Below are 14,991 nucleotides of genomic sequence, written 5' to 3'. Positions count from 1 at the left end.
ACCACCACCACCACCACCACCACGTCCTACCCAAAGAAAGATATGTACAAGAAGGAACACAATAAGCCACCTTGACAAAATATTGTGTAGAACCCAGAAGTTCCCAAAGTGAGATGCAATAATTCCTTTCAAGTTATGCACTGGAAAGTTTATCTAATTTTCAATGTTTATATTTCTTAGAATGTTGGTAATGAACAGCAGTAATGTGCATATCTTTCATCCCTATGTCCTGGCTTGAGACACATGTGGGAAAGGTGTTATCTAGTGTGACCCTACCAAACATTGCAGGATGCCTCTGGGTACTCAAGTTACCTTCTGTACTAACAGTGGATAATAAAGGCCATAACAGTAGAATGGGATAATGGCAGTAGTTTAATGTGAACTAGAACAAAGACTGTGGGAAAGTGGAGGTAAGAATGAAGTGTTGATTGATTAAGAGTGAGAACTGGAGAAAGAACATACATAAAGTTACTAATAATTACACTTTGACAATATCAAATGTTTATAATGAGAGGAGTACTCACGTCCAAGTGGCACACACTCCGGACAACACTGGTTAGACAACTGCACTGCCACCTGGCCCTCTCTACACGAGGTGACACCACAAGGCTTTCGCCCGCATGATACAGTGCCGTTCACACAGCGGCACTGTTCACACCCCCCAGGTGACCACACTTTTCCATCCTGTTGGAAGGAGAAACACCTTTATTATGATAGTTACTGCATGAAAGCAAGGGTGAAGGATATTATACATGAGAAGACAGTACTTCTGAAGTGAATGGAAAACTTTTTAGAAAACTAATTTAAAAGAAAAAAATTATATTACAGTACTAACTTATTGTTCAATTATTACTGTATGAATAGTAGTATAGTAGTGAAGGAAACACGACTACCACGGTCCGACTAATTACCCAAATGTACCCAAATGTAGCCAAATATAGCCGGAATGAAGTCAAATAATGGTCCTAGATGAATAAATCGGACTGCCAATCACTTCTCGACTAGTATTTGGTGTCACAGTCACAAAAAATTGGAAAACTTACTTTTAATCTGAGTTAATAGATCGCGTGCATGTACCGAGGGAGCGAGGAATTACCCAAATGTAGCCGCAATGAAGTCAAATGATGGTCGTACAAGCGTAATTCGGGCTGTGAATCACTTCTCGATTATTATTTGGTGTTATAAAGTAAAAAAAAATTGGTAAACTTAATTTAATCTGAGTTGTGTTAGGTTAGGTTAGGTTAGGTTAGGTTAGATTAGAATAGATTAGGTTAGGTTAGGTACATGCACTTGATCTATTAACTTAGATTAAATTAAGTTTACCAATTTTTTTTGACTTCGTGACACCAAATACTAGTCGAGGTTAGGTTAGGTTAGGTTAGGTTAGGTACATGCACTCGATCTATTAACTCAGATTAAATTAAGTTTACCAATTTTTTGTGACTTTCTGACACCAAATACTAGTCGAGAAGTGATTGGCAGTCCGATTTATTCATCTAGGACCATTATTTGACTTCATTCCGGCTATATTTGGCTACATTTGGGTAATTAGTCGGACCCCGACTACCATTTGTCTACAATGAACAATGTTCAACTGTAAGAATAATATAATCCAATTATTATCCTACATACATTATAGTACTCATTACAGTACTTTATGTGCAGTATTTTCATATGCTCTTATTATTAAGATGAACCTTGTTATCTTATATACTTAATACAGACCATAAAATGTTAGCAAGTCCCTTGATTTCTTTTATTCACACAAGTGGTACACAGGGAGAGAACACTGCAAATAAATTTACATAGAGAAACTTTCTGGAGGAAACAGGTACCGGAAATTTTCCCTGAGTGAAGGAGTGTGAGTTCCTGTGAAATGTTCTGAACATACTGTAGATGCGCTAAAGTTGCTCACCAAGACATTTTTTACACTACTGTATTAGCAAACCCCTAGAATGACTCTGCAGACCTAATAATGAGGAGGGGTAAACAATTGTATTTGTCAATACTATAGTACTGCAATTTGTATCACTCTATGAATGCTTAATAAATCCACTTGTGTTGTTTTATTGTCTGTGAAGTTTAAAATATACAGTAATACTATTAATAACAAAAGGGAAGTGGAAAAAAAAATGCCTGTATTATAACAACCCCTACAAGACAAATAATTTCCATGCATTGAGCTGTACTGGATACTGTACAATACCTGTATTTATGTTATTTATGATTCATAACTGGCATAAAAATACAATACTTATCAAATAAGCCTGTAATAAATATACAGTAATGATATATATGTGTTCTGCTTTTTTTTTTATTTATGTACGTATAGAGGACTCCAGTAGTTTATGCCTCTGATGAATTTCAAAAATGGATCACAGTCACTCTTCTTTACATGAAAACAAGAGAAAAAGTGCAGGTACAGCATACACATCATACCTGGTACATGGTGTCTCCAGCAAGGCAAGGTCTGGGTGGAGGCATACAGCGAGGGCAGCAGTGTTGAGGATGATGGTATAGGATGAGGTGAGGAGGACAGCTGGGGTCATGGCACTCTTCCCGGCCACACACACCCACCCATCCCTGGCACTGGCACTCCACGCACACCTCGGGACGCCACCGACTGCCATTCTGTGGAGAGATGCAACTCTGAGAGATGGTAAGAGGTGGGAAGGAGAATGGAGGGCCGAGTGAGTATGGCAAAAAGGCAGAGGGGTGAAGAGCAGCGTGGTTCTGTATTACGTTATTTGCAAGTTGACAATCCTTTATCTTCCGAAAACCGAAAGTTTTTTCGTGGCGCATCACTCGTGTGATGCCGAACGTGACTTGGACCTGACGCTACCGGGCCCTTGACCTAGGCCGGGCGGCGTGTGCGAGTGAGGCTGTTGCTATTAGTCCCACATTTGTGTCTGCTGTTCTTATATTTCATGTAATTTTGTTTAATTTCACTGAAAATGCCAAAAAGAGCTTCAGATGTCCCTGTGGGTAACAGTGAGAAGAAAAGGAAGCGTCTCTCATTATCAATAGCACAGAAAGTGGAGTTGTTACAGAAGCTTGATGGTGGTGTACCTGTGTGGCGTCTTACTGAAGAATATGGTGTGGGAACTACCACCGTATATGACTTAAAGAAACAGAAAGACAAGTTGTTGAAGTTTTACACTGACAAGATGACCCAAAAATAATGAAAAACAGAAAAACATTGCATAGGGCAAAAAATGAAGATCTTGACGGTGTGCCGATTGAGTGGATTCGGCAACGAAGAAGTGAACATGTTCCACTGACTGGTTTGTTGGCCATGAACCAAGCTAGAGTATACCATGAAGAACCGAACACTGATGGTGAGTGTGGGTATTCAGAAGGTTGGCTGCAGAAATTTAAGAAGCGTCATGGTATAAAATATCTGAAAATCTGTGGTGAAAAAGCTTCTGGTGATCATGAAGCAGCTGAAACCTTAGCCCTGAACAAATTTACAAAGATAAGCATGAGGATAGTAGTGAGGTAAGGTATTATCTCACTGTAATTCAAAAGCGAACCTCGGAAGAATGAACATTAGTGGTTAATTTTCAGAGTAATACATTTGGGTGTCTAATATTCAGGTGAAATAAACCAGTGTACTTAATCTTAACTTAATCCATATATCCTTTCAGTATACACCAAGATAAGGAGTACGTATTACTATATTAGTGATGAGTGAACAAAAAGTTACCTAAGATAGAAACATCCACAGCGGAGACCTGATTTAGTTAACACAGACGCCAACAAAACCAGGAGTTCACGTCGTTGACCTCTTAACCACACGTTATATTGTTCTGGAAATTAGTGGTTATGAAAGAGTAGGTATAAAATGATGGCTCCTTCCACCTCCTCTCTCATAACCATCCCCTTGTGAAGATGGGCCAACACACACACACACACACACACACACACACACACACACACTAGAACCAATATGTTTTTGTCTTAGAGAGAGAGAGAGGTCCCAAGTCGTTAATTTGTACACGTCATTATTTGTCTGCTTAAGGTAATGAACGAGCGGCCGACACCAGGGGGAGAGGAGGAGGGTAAAAACAGGTGTGGAGGAGGAGGATGGGGAGTGGGAAGAGGTAGAGGTGAAGGTCGAGAAGAAGGAAGGAAGTGAGGCGGATGAGGCTGGGGTAGAGGAAGACGGGAGTGAAGAAGGAAAAGAGAACGATAAAAATGAAAGGAACAGAGAGAGAGAGAGAGAGAGAGTGAAGAAAAAGAAATAAAAATATGCTGAGTGGTCATCGTCAGACATAATAAATGCGGGTTCACGTGAAAATTAGGCACCCCAGCTTATCTCATCTTATAATTTAAACATCCAAACGCTACCTGGGGGTGGAGGGGGGTAGGTTAGGTTAGGTTCGGTGAGATTAGGTTAGGTCAGGTTACGTTAGGTTAGGTTAGTCTTCATCTGCTCATGGTCACAATTCACGCCCCATACTGTTGTGGGTGGCGAGTCCTGTGCTTTCTATCTTATTACCACCATCTCTCTCTTATATCCTCTATGTTTCCTCTCACTTCTCTTACAAATATAAAACAAATAAAACTAAATAACGGGTGATAAGGACTGTCAGTTACAGAGCGATGATTACAGACGCTAGGGCCCTCGAGCTGCCCGAAAGGTCCTCAGGAGGCAGACGAAAGTGGCCATCTGACGGCTATTTTGGACCGTACCCAAGAGCCATTTGACACGCTCCATACTCACACGCTGCCGTAAATGTAAGCGATACACGATATAAGTTGGTCTTACCTCTCTCTCTCTCTCTTGTGTAAGTACAGACAAATATAACGTATTATGAAAGGCCATATGAGTCATTACAGTGCGAAAATGTTAAAAAGAAATAATGAAAAATACTGAAAACTCTGAAACACAAGAAAACCATAGAGGAAGAAACTGTAAACACGAGGAAAGTCTTAATGAGGACGAGGCAACACAAAAAGTTTAATGGAAACTTGTAAAAGATAATTTAATGTCGGGTAGAAAAACTTGGGTTGACAGGGTGAACCAAATGTGTGAGGGTCGAGGCACCTATGTTTCACGGCTGGTGCAGGTGTCTCTTATGTTGTGGCCGGGCACACTGATGACACAGAGGTGCTCTTCCTCTTCCTCCTCCTCCTCCTCCTCCTCCTCCTCCTTCTTCTTCTACCACACACGTGTAAAAACTGTCAACACACATATGCAAAGACTATTATCGTTGGCTGTTCCTCTACTCATATGTGCAGGGCAGTCACCCACCAACACCATCATATATTAATCCCCAGATCCGTTTCACAAGACACATTCATTATCCACCATAACCCCCTTCCTTCCATCCACTATAACCCCCCTTCCTTCCTTCCACCATAACCCCCTTCCTTCCATCCACTATAACCCCTTCCTTCCAACCCCCCTTCCTTCCATCCACTATAACCCTACTCCCCCCTTCCACCACTACCCCTCCTCCCCCTCCACATCAGCAACCACTTAACCTCCTCACCCAACACAGGTTCAGGAAATACCAGAGTGAATTATAAGTCTTAAGTATGATGAAAAGAGGAGAGAGAGAGAGAGCATTATCCCAAAATTCCTCCTATTTCTCCATCAGCATTAATAGTCACCCTTCATGCTTCGGGTAGTGGTGTAATGAACGAGTGTAATTTTGGTTGTTTGTAAACACTCGCCAAAAAACAACTAATTTCCTCCACTTCTACCGTCACACTGGCAGCCCCCACCACCACACACGGCACCAACCACGCTAACTGGCCATAACCATGAGTTGTATGTGTCCAGACTCTCCTCACTCCCTCTACGGTATTAGTTAAGGAGGTCAGTGTCAGCACCATAGGATTTATGATAGAGGAGAGTGAAGGTTTTTCTTAATTAGTGTTTAGAGGTGGTAAGAGTAGTTAGTGCCGTGAAGTGTCTGTTGGGGGATCTGTGTTTATATCTTGTACAGATACTCGTGTTAAAAAGGAGCATTTTCATAGATACCAAAATATTGACATTATTATCTAAATTAAGGTGAACAAATGGACACTGTATGATGGCGGTGTTTTGGGGGGAACAATTTGTGAGTTATGCAGTTCTTTATGCTGTAATTATTCAATATATTTACAACTGTAATAACATTGTTGCTTCTTGTCGCTGATCACGGGGATACAGTGGTACCAGCACTCAACATGGGAATCATGGGCACCCACTGGTATCACTATATCGAGAAGGCCAGGACCTGACCCTGCCTCGTAGTGCCCTGAAGTCCTGAGATAGCTGCTTTAGGATATCCCTGAACGAGTTCCTGAGATACGGCAGTAGACTCAGCGCTGATGTGTCTGACGTATGGGAAGATGGACGGGTTTGCTTAAGTATGTTTTAACAAGGACACAGGAGGTTAAAGAATATACAATAAGTTCAACTACAGTGGAAGCATCACATGAGAAGCCTGGCCTATACTGTATACCTAAACCTAAAATTAAATGATATTTTTTTATTAAAATTCTCCGAGAGTGATTATGATGGCGGAGCCCTTAAGTGGAGAGTCGGCCGGAGCCCCAGGAGGTGGACCTTGTGGGACTTTATCACCAACATCCGACAGCCAACCCATCCTGGACGCTGGATCACCACCCACAAGAGACGGTCAGCACAGCACCCACAATCTCATAAGCTAACACGATAAATCTTCCCTAAACTGGAGATCCAAGACCGCATCTACCTGACACATTAAGTAAACCACAAACAAGGTACAAAAATTACACTGCGACTTGACTTAACTTCTCAAACGTTCGCCAGTTAAATTGTCCATGTTTCCAGAGGAGCAAGGACACACGTAACTGCCTCACTTAAGCTACAACACAAAAACAACGTCCAATTATCGCATCGAGACTCTACCCTAACTATAGTCTCGTTCAGCTGTCTGTAGTTAGAGTATGAAACATCACATGCGAACCTTCGAGGACTTTCCAGGGCAGTATGTTTATCTGGGCGGGCAAGGGGGGGGGGGGGCAGATTCTGGTGCGGGTAAGAGCTAATTCATGCCACTTTAACAATAATAATACTCGAAAAATATTTATTCAGTAATACTGTCACACAGGTTTACAATAGTAAAGGCGTGTATATAACTATAGGGGTGTACAGTACAGTACATTTAAGCGTAAATATAGATAATGTAGGTATACGGTGCAGGTAGGCTGTGTGCCGAGACAGTGCAGGTAAACAGTAAGACAACATGACCAATGATAGCCGACAAAGCCACCAGGTGCTTATTTCCAGGAGGGTCTTCTGCTTAGTCTCTAATTATGATAGTAGTAACAGGAGTAATAGTGAAAGTTGTTTGATAAATTCAACAAGCCTTACATTGCACTTGAACTATCCGAGGCTGGTGGATCACTTCAACAATACGACTTTCTGTGGTGTAATGGTCAGCTTGCTCGCCTCGCAAGTGAGCGGACCCGGGTTCGGACCTGGATGTTAATCGATTTGCGGATCGTGTTCCTGGGTAATGGTTAGCCAGTGCAGTTGGCGAGTTGTCCGGTCTTCTCGGACTATTCCTTGACACTGGGTCATGCAACTCAACGTCTATAGACCCTGATGTCACCCGTGGATCAATTAGCTCGAACGAACAATGAACAGGTAGAGTATGGGTAGAGATAACAGACAGATGGATGAAACCCTGTGTTTTTAGGGTGCACATAACACTGAGGGCGAGTGAGCGTCTGGGAGGGAGGGTGTGCGACGCACCTGGATGCTATTACGTCAAGAGAGGGGCGCGGTGGTGACACACGCCCGTCTACCACGGTGACGGATGGTGCACACATTGCTGCCCACCCCACCCCACCCCACCCCACGCCACGCCACGCCATCCCACCACTCCTCCACGCCTTACAGGGGAGTTAGGGCCTGGAGGGGGGGGGGGCACGGTAGGGTGACAACACAGGGCTGGGTTGAAGGATGGTTGAGGCGAGGTTGAAGGATGGTTGAAGGATGGTTGAGGCGAGGTTGAAGGATGGTTGAGGCGAGGTTGAAGGATGGTTGAGGGATGGTTGAGGCGAGGTTGAGAAAGGGTTGAAGTTGACTGAGGCTAAGGTGAGTGATGATTGGGGTAGTGATGGGAGCCGAATTGGGGAGATGTGACGACAGGCAGGCAGGCAGGGGACTTGTTAGGGGAAACTCTGATTGACATAACCTGACCTAACCAAGGCAGTACAGTAGACGAGGCTGAAGACTGCCTTTATGTCACTGGGTAAGAAAGTCAACTCTCGTACAAGACAGCTGGTTTAAGGGTAACTGACCTTGACAGTGGAAGAGTCGACAGGTATTCTAATTAAATACTTGAAGTACATGAAAGTTACGATCCCAGCTCATTTCACCTTAAAATCATCCAGCCTAATGATAATCTTATCTAACCTGACCTAACCTAGCCTCTACGTAGCGTTAGGATGGTTAATTATCAGGTGACATAAACTGGGGCTAATCTTCAGGTGATCGACTACCTGTTTATGTAAAACATCACCAAAACATCTTCAAAATTTAACCCAATAATGCGAGGATTTACGTGAAAAACCCTTCAAATGTTTACTCCTACTCGGTGGACATATGTTACGTAATCCTCATAATAAATACGGAATGGACGGAAGTACTGTACGTATGACCTGACAGGCGCACAATAAATATGCCACTCTCTTCCCCTCCCCTTCTGCACTACTACTACTACTACTTTGTTGTCACTCGGAATCGAGTATGACGATAATCAAGCGATGACACAATGGCATGAGTTATTAGTGACTCGAGAGGCCGATACGGGACCGGCAGAGCCGTCCGCAGATGTTGCACGTGTGGAGGGCTACATGTATGGCGGGAGGGGCCTTATAGGCATTGACGCTTGTCCGCCTCGGTATGCAGTCGAGTTAACTCGTAAGTATTAACACCTCGTGTAGTGCTCCTGCAAACGTTACGGCGTGGAGTGATCACCTCCCTGCAGGTGTGGGAGTCGATTTGGCACTTCTTCAGGTTTGTTTTATCACCACCATCACTACCACCACAACCCTCACCACCACCACAACCAGAACAGAGCGGATAATACAAAATGATGAAGGAGAGACTTTGCGGCACGTGTGTACAAGATAGTGTGTGAGATAAAGGTGTTGGGGGAAGACTCCTCAGGTACCTGTGACACCTCGACACAATGAATGAGGCGCAATTAGCCAGGTGGAGCGGAGGAGAAGATGTAAGGGAGGAAGCGGGATGAAATGGAGGGTGGCAGAGAGAGACAGAGGGATGTGTTCGGGAGGTGGAGGGGCAGAGAGAGTGAGAGGAAGGTGTCAAGGAAAGGAGATGGAGGGTGCGGGTGAGAGAGGGTGCGGGTGAGAGTAGGGAGGTATACAGGAGGCAAGAGATATCTGGCGAGGGAGGGGAAGGGGGACAGACGACGACAGAAACGTTTTCAGGTTTTCCATTAGTCTCCCATCACTCGCCGGAGAAAATGGAAGTAGTCGCTGTAGTAATGAAGAGAGAGAGATTCCCCCATACCTCATACACCATACTCTTAAGATCTCAGGTGGTGGCGGAAGTGTCATGTTTTAAGCGGTGTGTCCCCGGCATACCTCAACGATGCCCAACACGACATACACACACACACACACACGCCCACGCCCACTCTTCACGCCCTCACAACCGAGCTGAATGGTCGGTATTTCCTGGGGTGACGAGGGGAGAGGGGAAAAGGCAGAGGGGAAGGGACGGAGGTGGGGGGGGGGGTAGTGTTGGTGGTGTTAGCTAAGATGTTTTCATTTGGCTGAGTCTTTGAAGATCATCCTCACTACTTGTTGCCCCGTGGTCCCTCTTGCCAGGCTCCCAGATAAGGTTCAAACACAGTCGATAGCTAAATAGGGTCTTACATCCCAGCCATAGCGACACTACCTAACAAAAAAAATGCACTTAATTCTTTATTGCCAAATGCCACATACGGTTTAAACACAGGTGAGAGAGGAGACGGGACCCTACCACTTTGGGTTTACTTCAGTATCTCAAAATGGACTTAATTCTTTAATGCCGGGTTACACATAAGGTTTAAACACAGGTAGACGGGGCCTTGTATTATGGGGTTACGACAACGATGAAAGCAAAAAATGAACTAGTTTCTCTAAGTCTAATATAAATACTGGAAGGATAGTGTCTGCAATCTGACCCGTAACACAGTCTAAAAAATAGTCTACAGTTGAAACCCTAATTAACAACAACAACTAATGAAAAAACACATCACAGGACTGGTGTGTCGATGTGATACACCAGTCCTCGGATAGTCCAAGTGTGTGTCGATGTGATACACCAGTCCTCGGATAGTCCAAGTGTGTGTCGATGTGATACACCAGTCCTCGGATAGTCCAAGTGTGTGTCGATGTGATACACCAGTCCTCGGATAGTCCAAGTGTGTGTTGATGTGATGTGTGTCAGTCCTCAGGATAGTCCAAGTGTGTGTCGATGTGATACACCAGTCCTCGGATAGTCCAAGTGTGTGTCGATGTGATACACCAGTCCTCGGATAGTCCAAGTGTGTGTCGATGTGATACACCAGTCCTCGGATAGTCCAAGTGTGTGTCGATGTGATACACCAGTCCTCGGATAGTCCAAGTGTGTGTCGATGTGATACACCAGTCCTCGGATAGTCCAAGTGTGTGTCGATGTGATACACCAGTCCTCGGATAGTCCAAGTGTGTGTCGATGTGATACACCAGTCCTCGGATAGTCCAAGTGTAATGTAATGCTTCTTGAATATATACAAACAAAACCTCCAGGCAAAGCATTATGTCCTGGTAGATTACGACAGAAAATTATATTCGTTGGGTTAATCTAGTTTTAAGCCGAGTCGGACTGGTGTACTATGAGCCAGCAACACGTGTACAAGGGGGTAGAACGGAGATGTTATTACCACGGTCTCTTGGCTCCATTATGTACTGGGATCATGACGGATGGTGCAGTTGACAGAGCAGGTAATGAGTGAGTGATTCTTCTTAAACAGTTATAAACCTGGTGTCAAATGTGGTGTCATAGATGATTATTATTAGTACTAGTGAGATGTAATGGGCCCCAACTATCACTACTAGGGGGAGGGGGGGGGAGGAATGGGTCTCAACTCATAATAAAATGGCACGGCCCCTAAACAGTGCTCAGTCCGCCTTTGCTCTTGAACATATTCAGTCAAAATTGTCCTTCATATAAACACTGTATCCCAAATCCCCAAATGACAATTACACGCACACGCACACACACGCACACACACACACACACACACACACACACACACACACACACACACACACACACACACACACACACACACACACACACACACACACACACACACACACACACACACACGCCTTCCATCTCAATCAAGAGAACACAAGTAATGTCTCCAGTCTGGCTCTCCTGCTTGTCCTCCTGGCCCTGCTGTCCAGCTCGTCTATCAGGGGCTCATTACCCCTCGTGATCGGGCCGAGAGGTGTCTGTCTGTCAATTCTGAGTCAGTCCACGATGAGCCATTCCAGAGGGTTTATTTCTTTCGCGAGATGAAAATGAAGCGATGAAAAAAATTAACCAATAGACTTTGGTTGAAGTAAGTGGCGCGATGAGGAGAATGATGAGAACTGGAGAAGATTGAACCTTTAGTGAGGAGGGAGAGGAATGGGGGTAGAGTGTAGAATTGAACAGAAGGAGCAGTAGTAGTTAGGCAGCTAATAGTTAAGAGGGCGGGAGGTTGAGGGTGAGAGGAATGGGTAGAGGGAGGAGGTTGAGGGTGAGAGGAATGGGTAGAGGGAGGGGGCGAGCTGAGGGTGGAGGGAATGGGTAGAGGAGGGGCCAGGGGTTGAGGTGAGGAGATAGGTGGGAGGCGGGAGGTTGAGGTGGAGGGGATGGGTAGAGGAGGAGGGCAGGAGGTTGAGGTGGGTGAGAGGGGAAGGTGAGGTAGAGGAATGGGTGGGAGGAGGCAGGAGGTTGAGGTGAGGAATGGGTAGAGGAGGAGGGCGGGAGGTTGGTTGAGGGTGAGAGGAATGGGTAGAGGAGGAGGGCGGGAGGTTGAGGGGTGAGGAATGGTGGGAGGAGGGTGGGGGAGGTTGAGATTGAGAGGAATGGGTAAAGGAGGGGGGAGGGAGGTTGAGGGTGAGAGGGAAGTGAGTTCGAGATAATATCAGGTAAGACTGTCGTGTGGTGGCGGCCTAGTTGATAGCAGGATGACGCCTGGCCTGACCGACGATTGACACACACACACTTTTCTCCTCGTACCCTTTCACCTATCGAAGCCTTCCTCGTCTCCTGTATCTCCATGTATGGCTACTATACCATACAGAGAACAACAATTTGCGGACAGCTGCGCTTGAGGGCAAAGAGGAGGTGGTGCGGTGAGCCAGGATGATGGGAACAAGTGCCTCAGTATGTGGGCTGCGGCTTCATCTACCGCCAACCCTCGCCAATTCTCTTTTTCTCTATCTCATTTTTCTCTCATAATTACGCCGTATATGCTTATCTCCGTCTTATCGCGAACATATTAGCTTACAACTCACAAGTTATGGGAATTCTTAAAGGTCAGATGAAAGAAGAAACACAAAAAGATTAAACTTTCTTCCATCCCTTCATTGAGCCAAACATAAACGCGAAGAGATAACACAAACACGCACCGAGAAACAAAGGTGCATTGGGGCATATGAAATCATGGAGGTTAAACATATTCAATGAGGACAAATGAAAACGCGAATAGAAGGTACTTACGCCAGAATCATTTTGTGAAGATGGTAGAGGCAGATAGCCATACCCAGCACCAGCCTCCACCGAGAGTCTGCCATTGTGTTGGTGAAAATAAACTCCCAGATACTGTCGTACACCCATTCACGCGACGGACCATCAACACGGAAGAAAAATAGTCACTCCACTTATGAAAACATCGTCGAAAACAAAAGAGCAACGATGCTATTATTGTGGGGCTGAAGGTTATAATTGTTTGTGTATCAGTGAGCGCTAGGTGTGGCCTGTGTATTGAGGTGTAGCTGCTGTATTACTTATATGAATGTGTTTGAATATTTGAGTGTATCCCAAAATTTCTAAACGCACGCACGCACGCACGCACGCACGCACGCACACACAAACACATCCTTTCCTTTCCTGCCAGAAACCCTAATGAAACAAAATAGACACCAGGGGGGTGTTACTCACTGAGAAGTAGTAGCCGTCGTGATGGCAGACACCTGAAAGTAAACAAAACAAATATTATACACAATAAACAAGACTGATGATGTTTAGTTTTCCATATTCCCGCCATTACTGAACTGATTAATTGTGTTTTTCCCCGGTGAGGATGTTTTCCCAGGTGTGTTTATGGCCAACAGTCGTTACTGCCTTGACTGATGATGTTTTAACGCGCTGAGCGGATCTTTTTCTCAAATGAGGAGATGCAGAAAGGAGTATATGAACGACTGAGAAATATGTATTTATGTTGTAACACTAGCGATAGGGTTTATATGAATCAATGATATAATAATAATAATAAAAGAAACTGGTGAATTTTTATGTATAATTATTTTGTAAAATTAGTACCATCCACGGTATACATATAACACGAGTGTGTGTGTGTGTGTGTGTGTGTGTGTGTGTGTGTGTGTGTGTGTGTGTGTGTGTTTTCCTTATGCATTTCCACAGTACTGAAGATAAAACTGAAATTTGGTAGGGAGATGGGGAGAGCCTGGGGCATGGTCGTGTACACTCTCCTGTCCCTCCCTGAGGGGCGGGTTGGCCCCCAGGGGCCCACCCCTAACACCCAACAGCGGGTCGGTCCACAGCTTTGAAGATAGTCAGCTGAAATTTGGTAGGGAGGTGCGGGAGGGACAGGGGGATTGTCGTGCACATCCTCCCGTACGTCACCAGGGCGGGGCCGGGAGACTCAACTATAGTGTTTATAAATGAAAGAAAAATCCAGCAATGCTGAATGATTATTTTGGACAAAGGGTATTGTGGTATAACTATTTTGAAAAGTGGTGCATAAACCTGTATAAACATTGTGTAAAATAGTGTTACTATGGAAGAGATTCTCACAGTAGCTACTCATGTTTCATTCACTTCAATAGTCAACCAAACTCATCCACCAACTCCCTCTCCCCACAACCACACGAGTAACACAACATATAACCCCTTAAGTCACTTACCATATAACATCAACCAAACAGAACCAACAGCGAGTCACCACAATCAACCAATAGAGTCGTTCAAAATCATATCAATCACCACCACCATTCGTCACGGGGCTACAGACCAAACGCGACACTGAGTGATTTTTTCCTCTTTGTTTTTTAGGTGGTCCTTCTCCACTTAAGGAAGACGTGGCGAGGGACCAACTTTGTCACGGTCAGGTTTTTGGCCTGTGTGTGTGTGTGTGTGTGTAGGGGGGTGAGTGATGGAGGGAGGTGAGAGATGAATGGAGAAGTATGATTAAAAGGGAGGAGAGAGAGAGAGAGAGAGAGAGAGAGAGAGAGAGAATGGGTGACTAGGGTTAGATTATAAGTGGTTACGGTGAGAAGGGTAGGTAGAGGGGGTAAGATGGGGGTGAGAGGGGGTAAGGGGAGGGGAAAGGGGTAGGAGAGAGAGAGAGAGAGAGAGAGAGAGAGAGAGAGAGAGAGATATGCCTCCACGTCACGGTTTAAAAGAATGATGGCCAGCGAGCGACATTCTAACCCATTCTAACCCATGCCTTTGTAAAGATTGAACCATTCCTCTGCACGTGGATTAAAGGAGGAAGAATGGGACAGAGGAAATGAGAAAACGGATAAATAGGAAGAAGGGAAGAGAAATTATCAGTAAATACAAGATATAATTTAGCACGTGAGGAACAAAAATCATACGTATGTGACAAGAAAAGAAAATAGAGTTATAAATATGATAAACGTGGAGAAATAATATAGACGATGAAAGAAATGAAAGGGAAGGTGATAGTAAACACTTGATCAATGTTAGAA

The 14,991-nt window shown here is 44.6% G+C and overlaps 1 protein-coding gene across 2 annotated transcripts in view; it reads right to left on the bottom strand.

Moving 5' to 3' along the window:
- Positions 1 to 14,991, bottom strand: part of LOC121867386 (extracellular matrix organizing protein FRAS1-like) — an 82,001-nt gene that overhangs the window by 46,997 nt on the left and 20,013 nt on the right. The window contains exons 2-4 of one of the 2 annotated variants that reach the window (XM_042367301.1): positions 13,199 to 13,230; positions 2,440 to 2,631; positions 525 to 684 (exon numbers count right to left, since the gene is read on the bottom strand). In XM_042367301.1, coding sequence (XP_042223235.1) covers positions 525 to 684; positions 2,440 to 2,631; positions 13,199 to 13,230 — 384 coding nt within the window. Of the gene's footprint in view, positions 1 to 524; positions 685 to 2,439; positions 2,710 to 13,198; positions 13,231 to 14,991 lie in introns of those variants that run through there. The other variant, XM_042367302.1, reaches the window with a different exon arrangement.

The sequence above is a fragment of the Homarus americanus genome, unplaced genomic scaffold (assembly GCF_018991925.1).
Source record: "Homarus americanus isolate GMGI-L3 unplaced genomic scaffold, GMGI_Hamer_2.0 scaffold18418, whole genome shotgun sequence".
Taxonomy (NCBI): Eukaryota; Metazoa; Arthropoda; class Malacostraca; order Decapoda; family Nephropidae; genus Homarus; species Homarus americanus.
The sequence above is the reverse complement of the archived record's forward strand: the minus strand, read 5'-3'. Positions and strand labels throughout refer to the sequence as shown.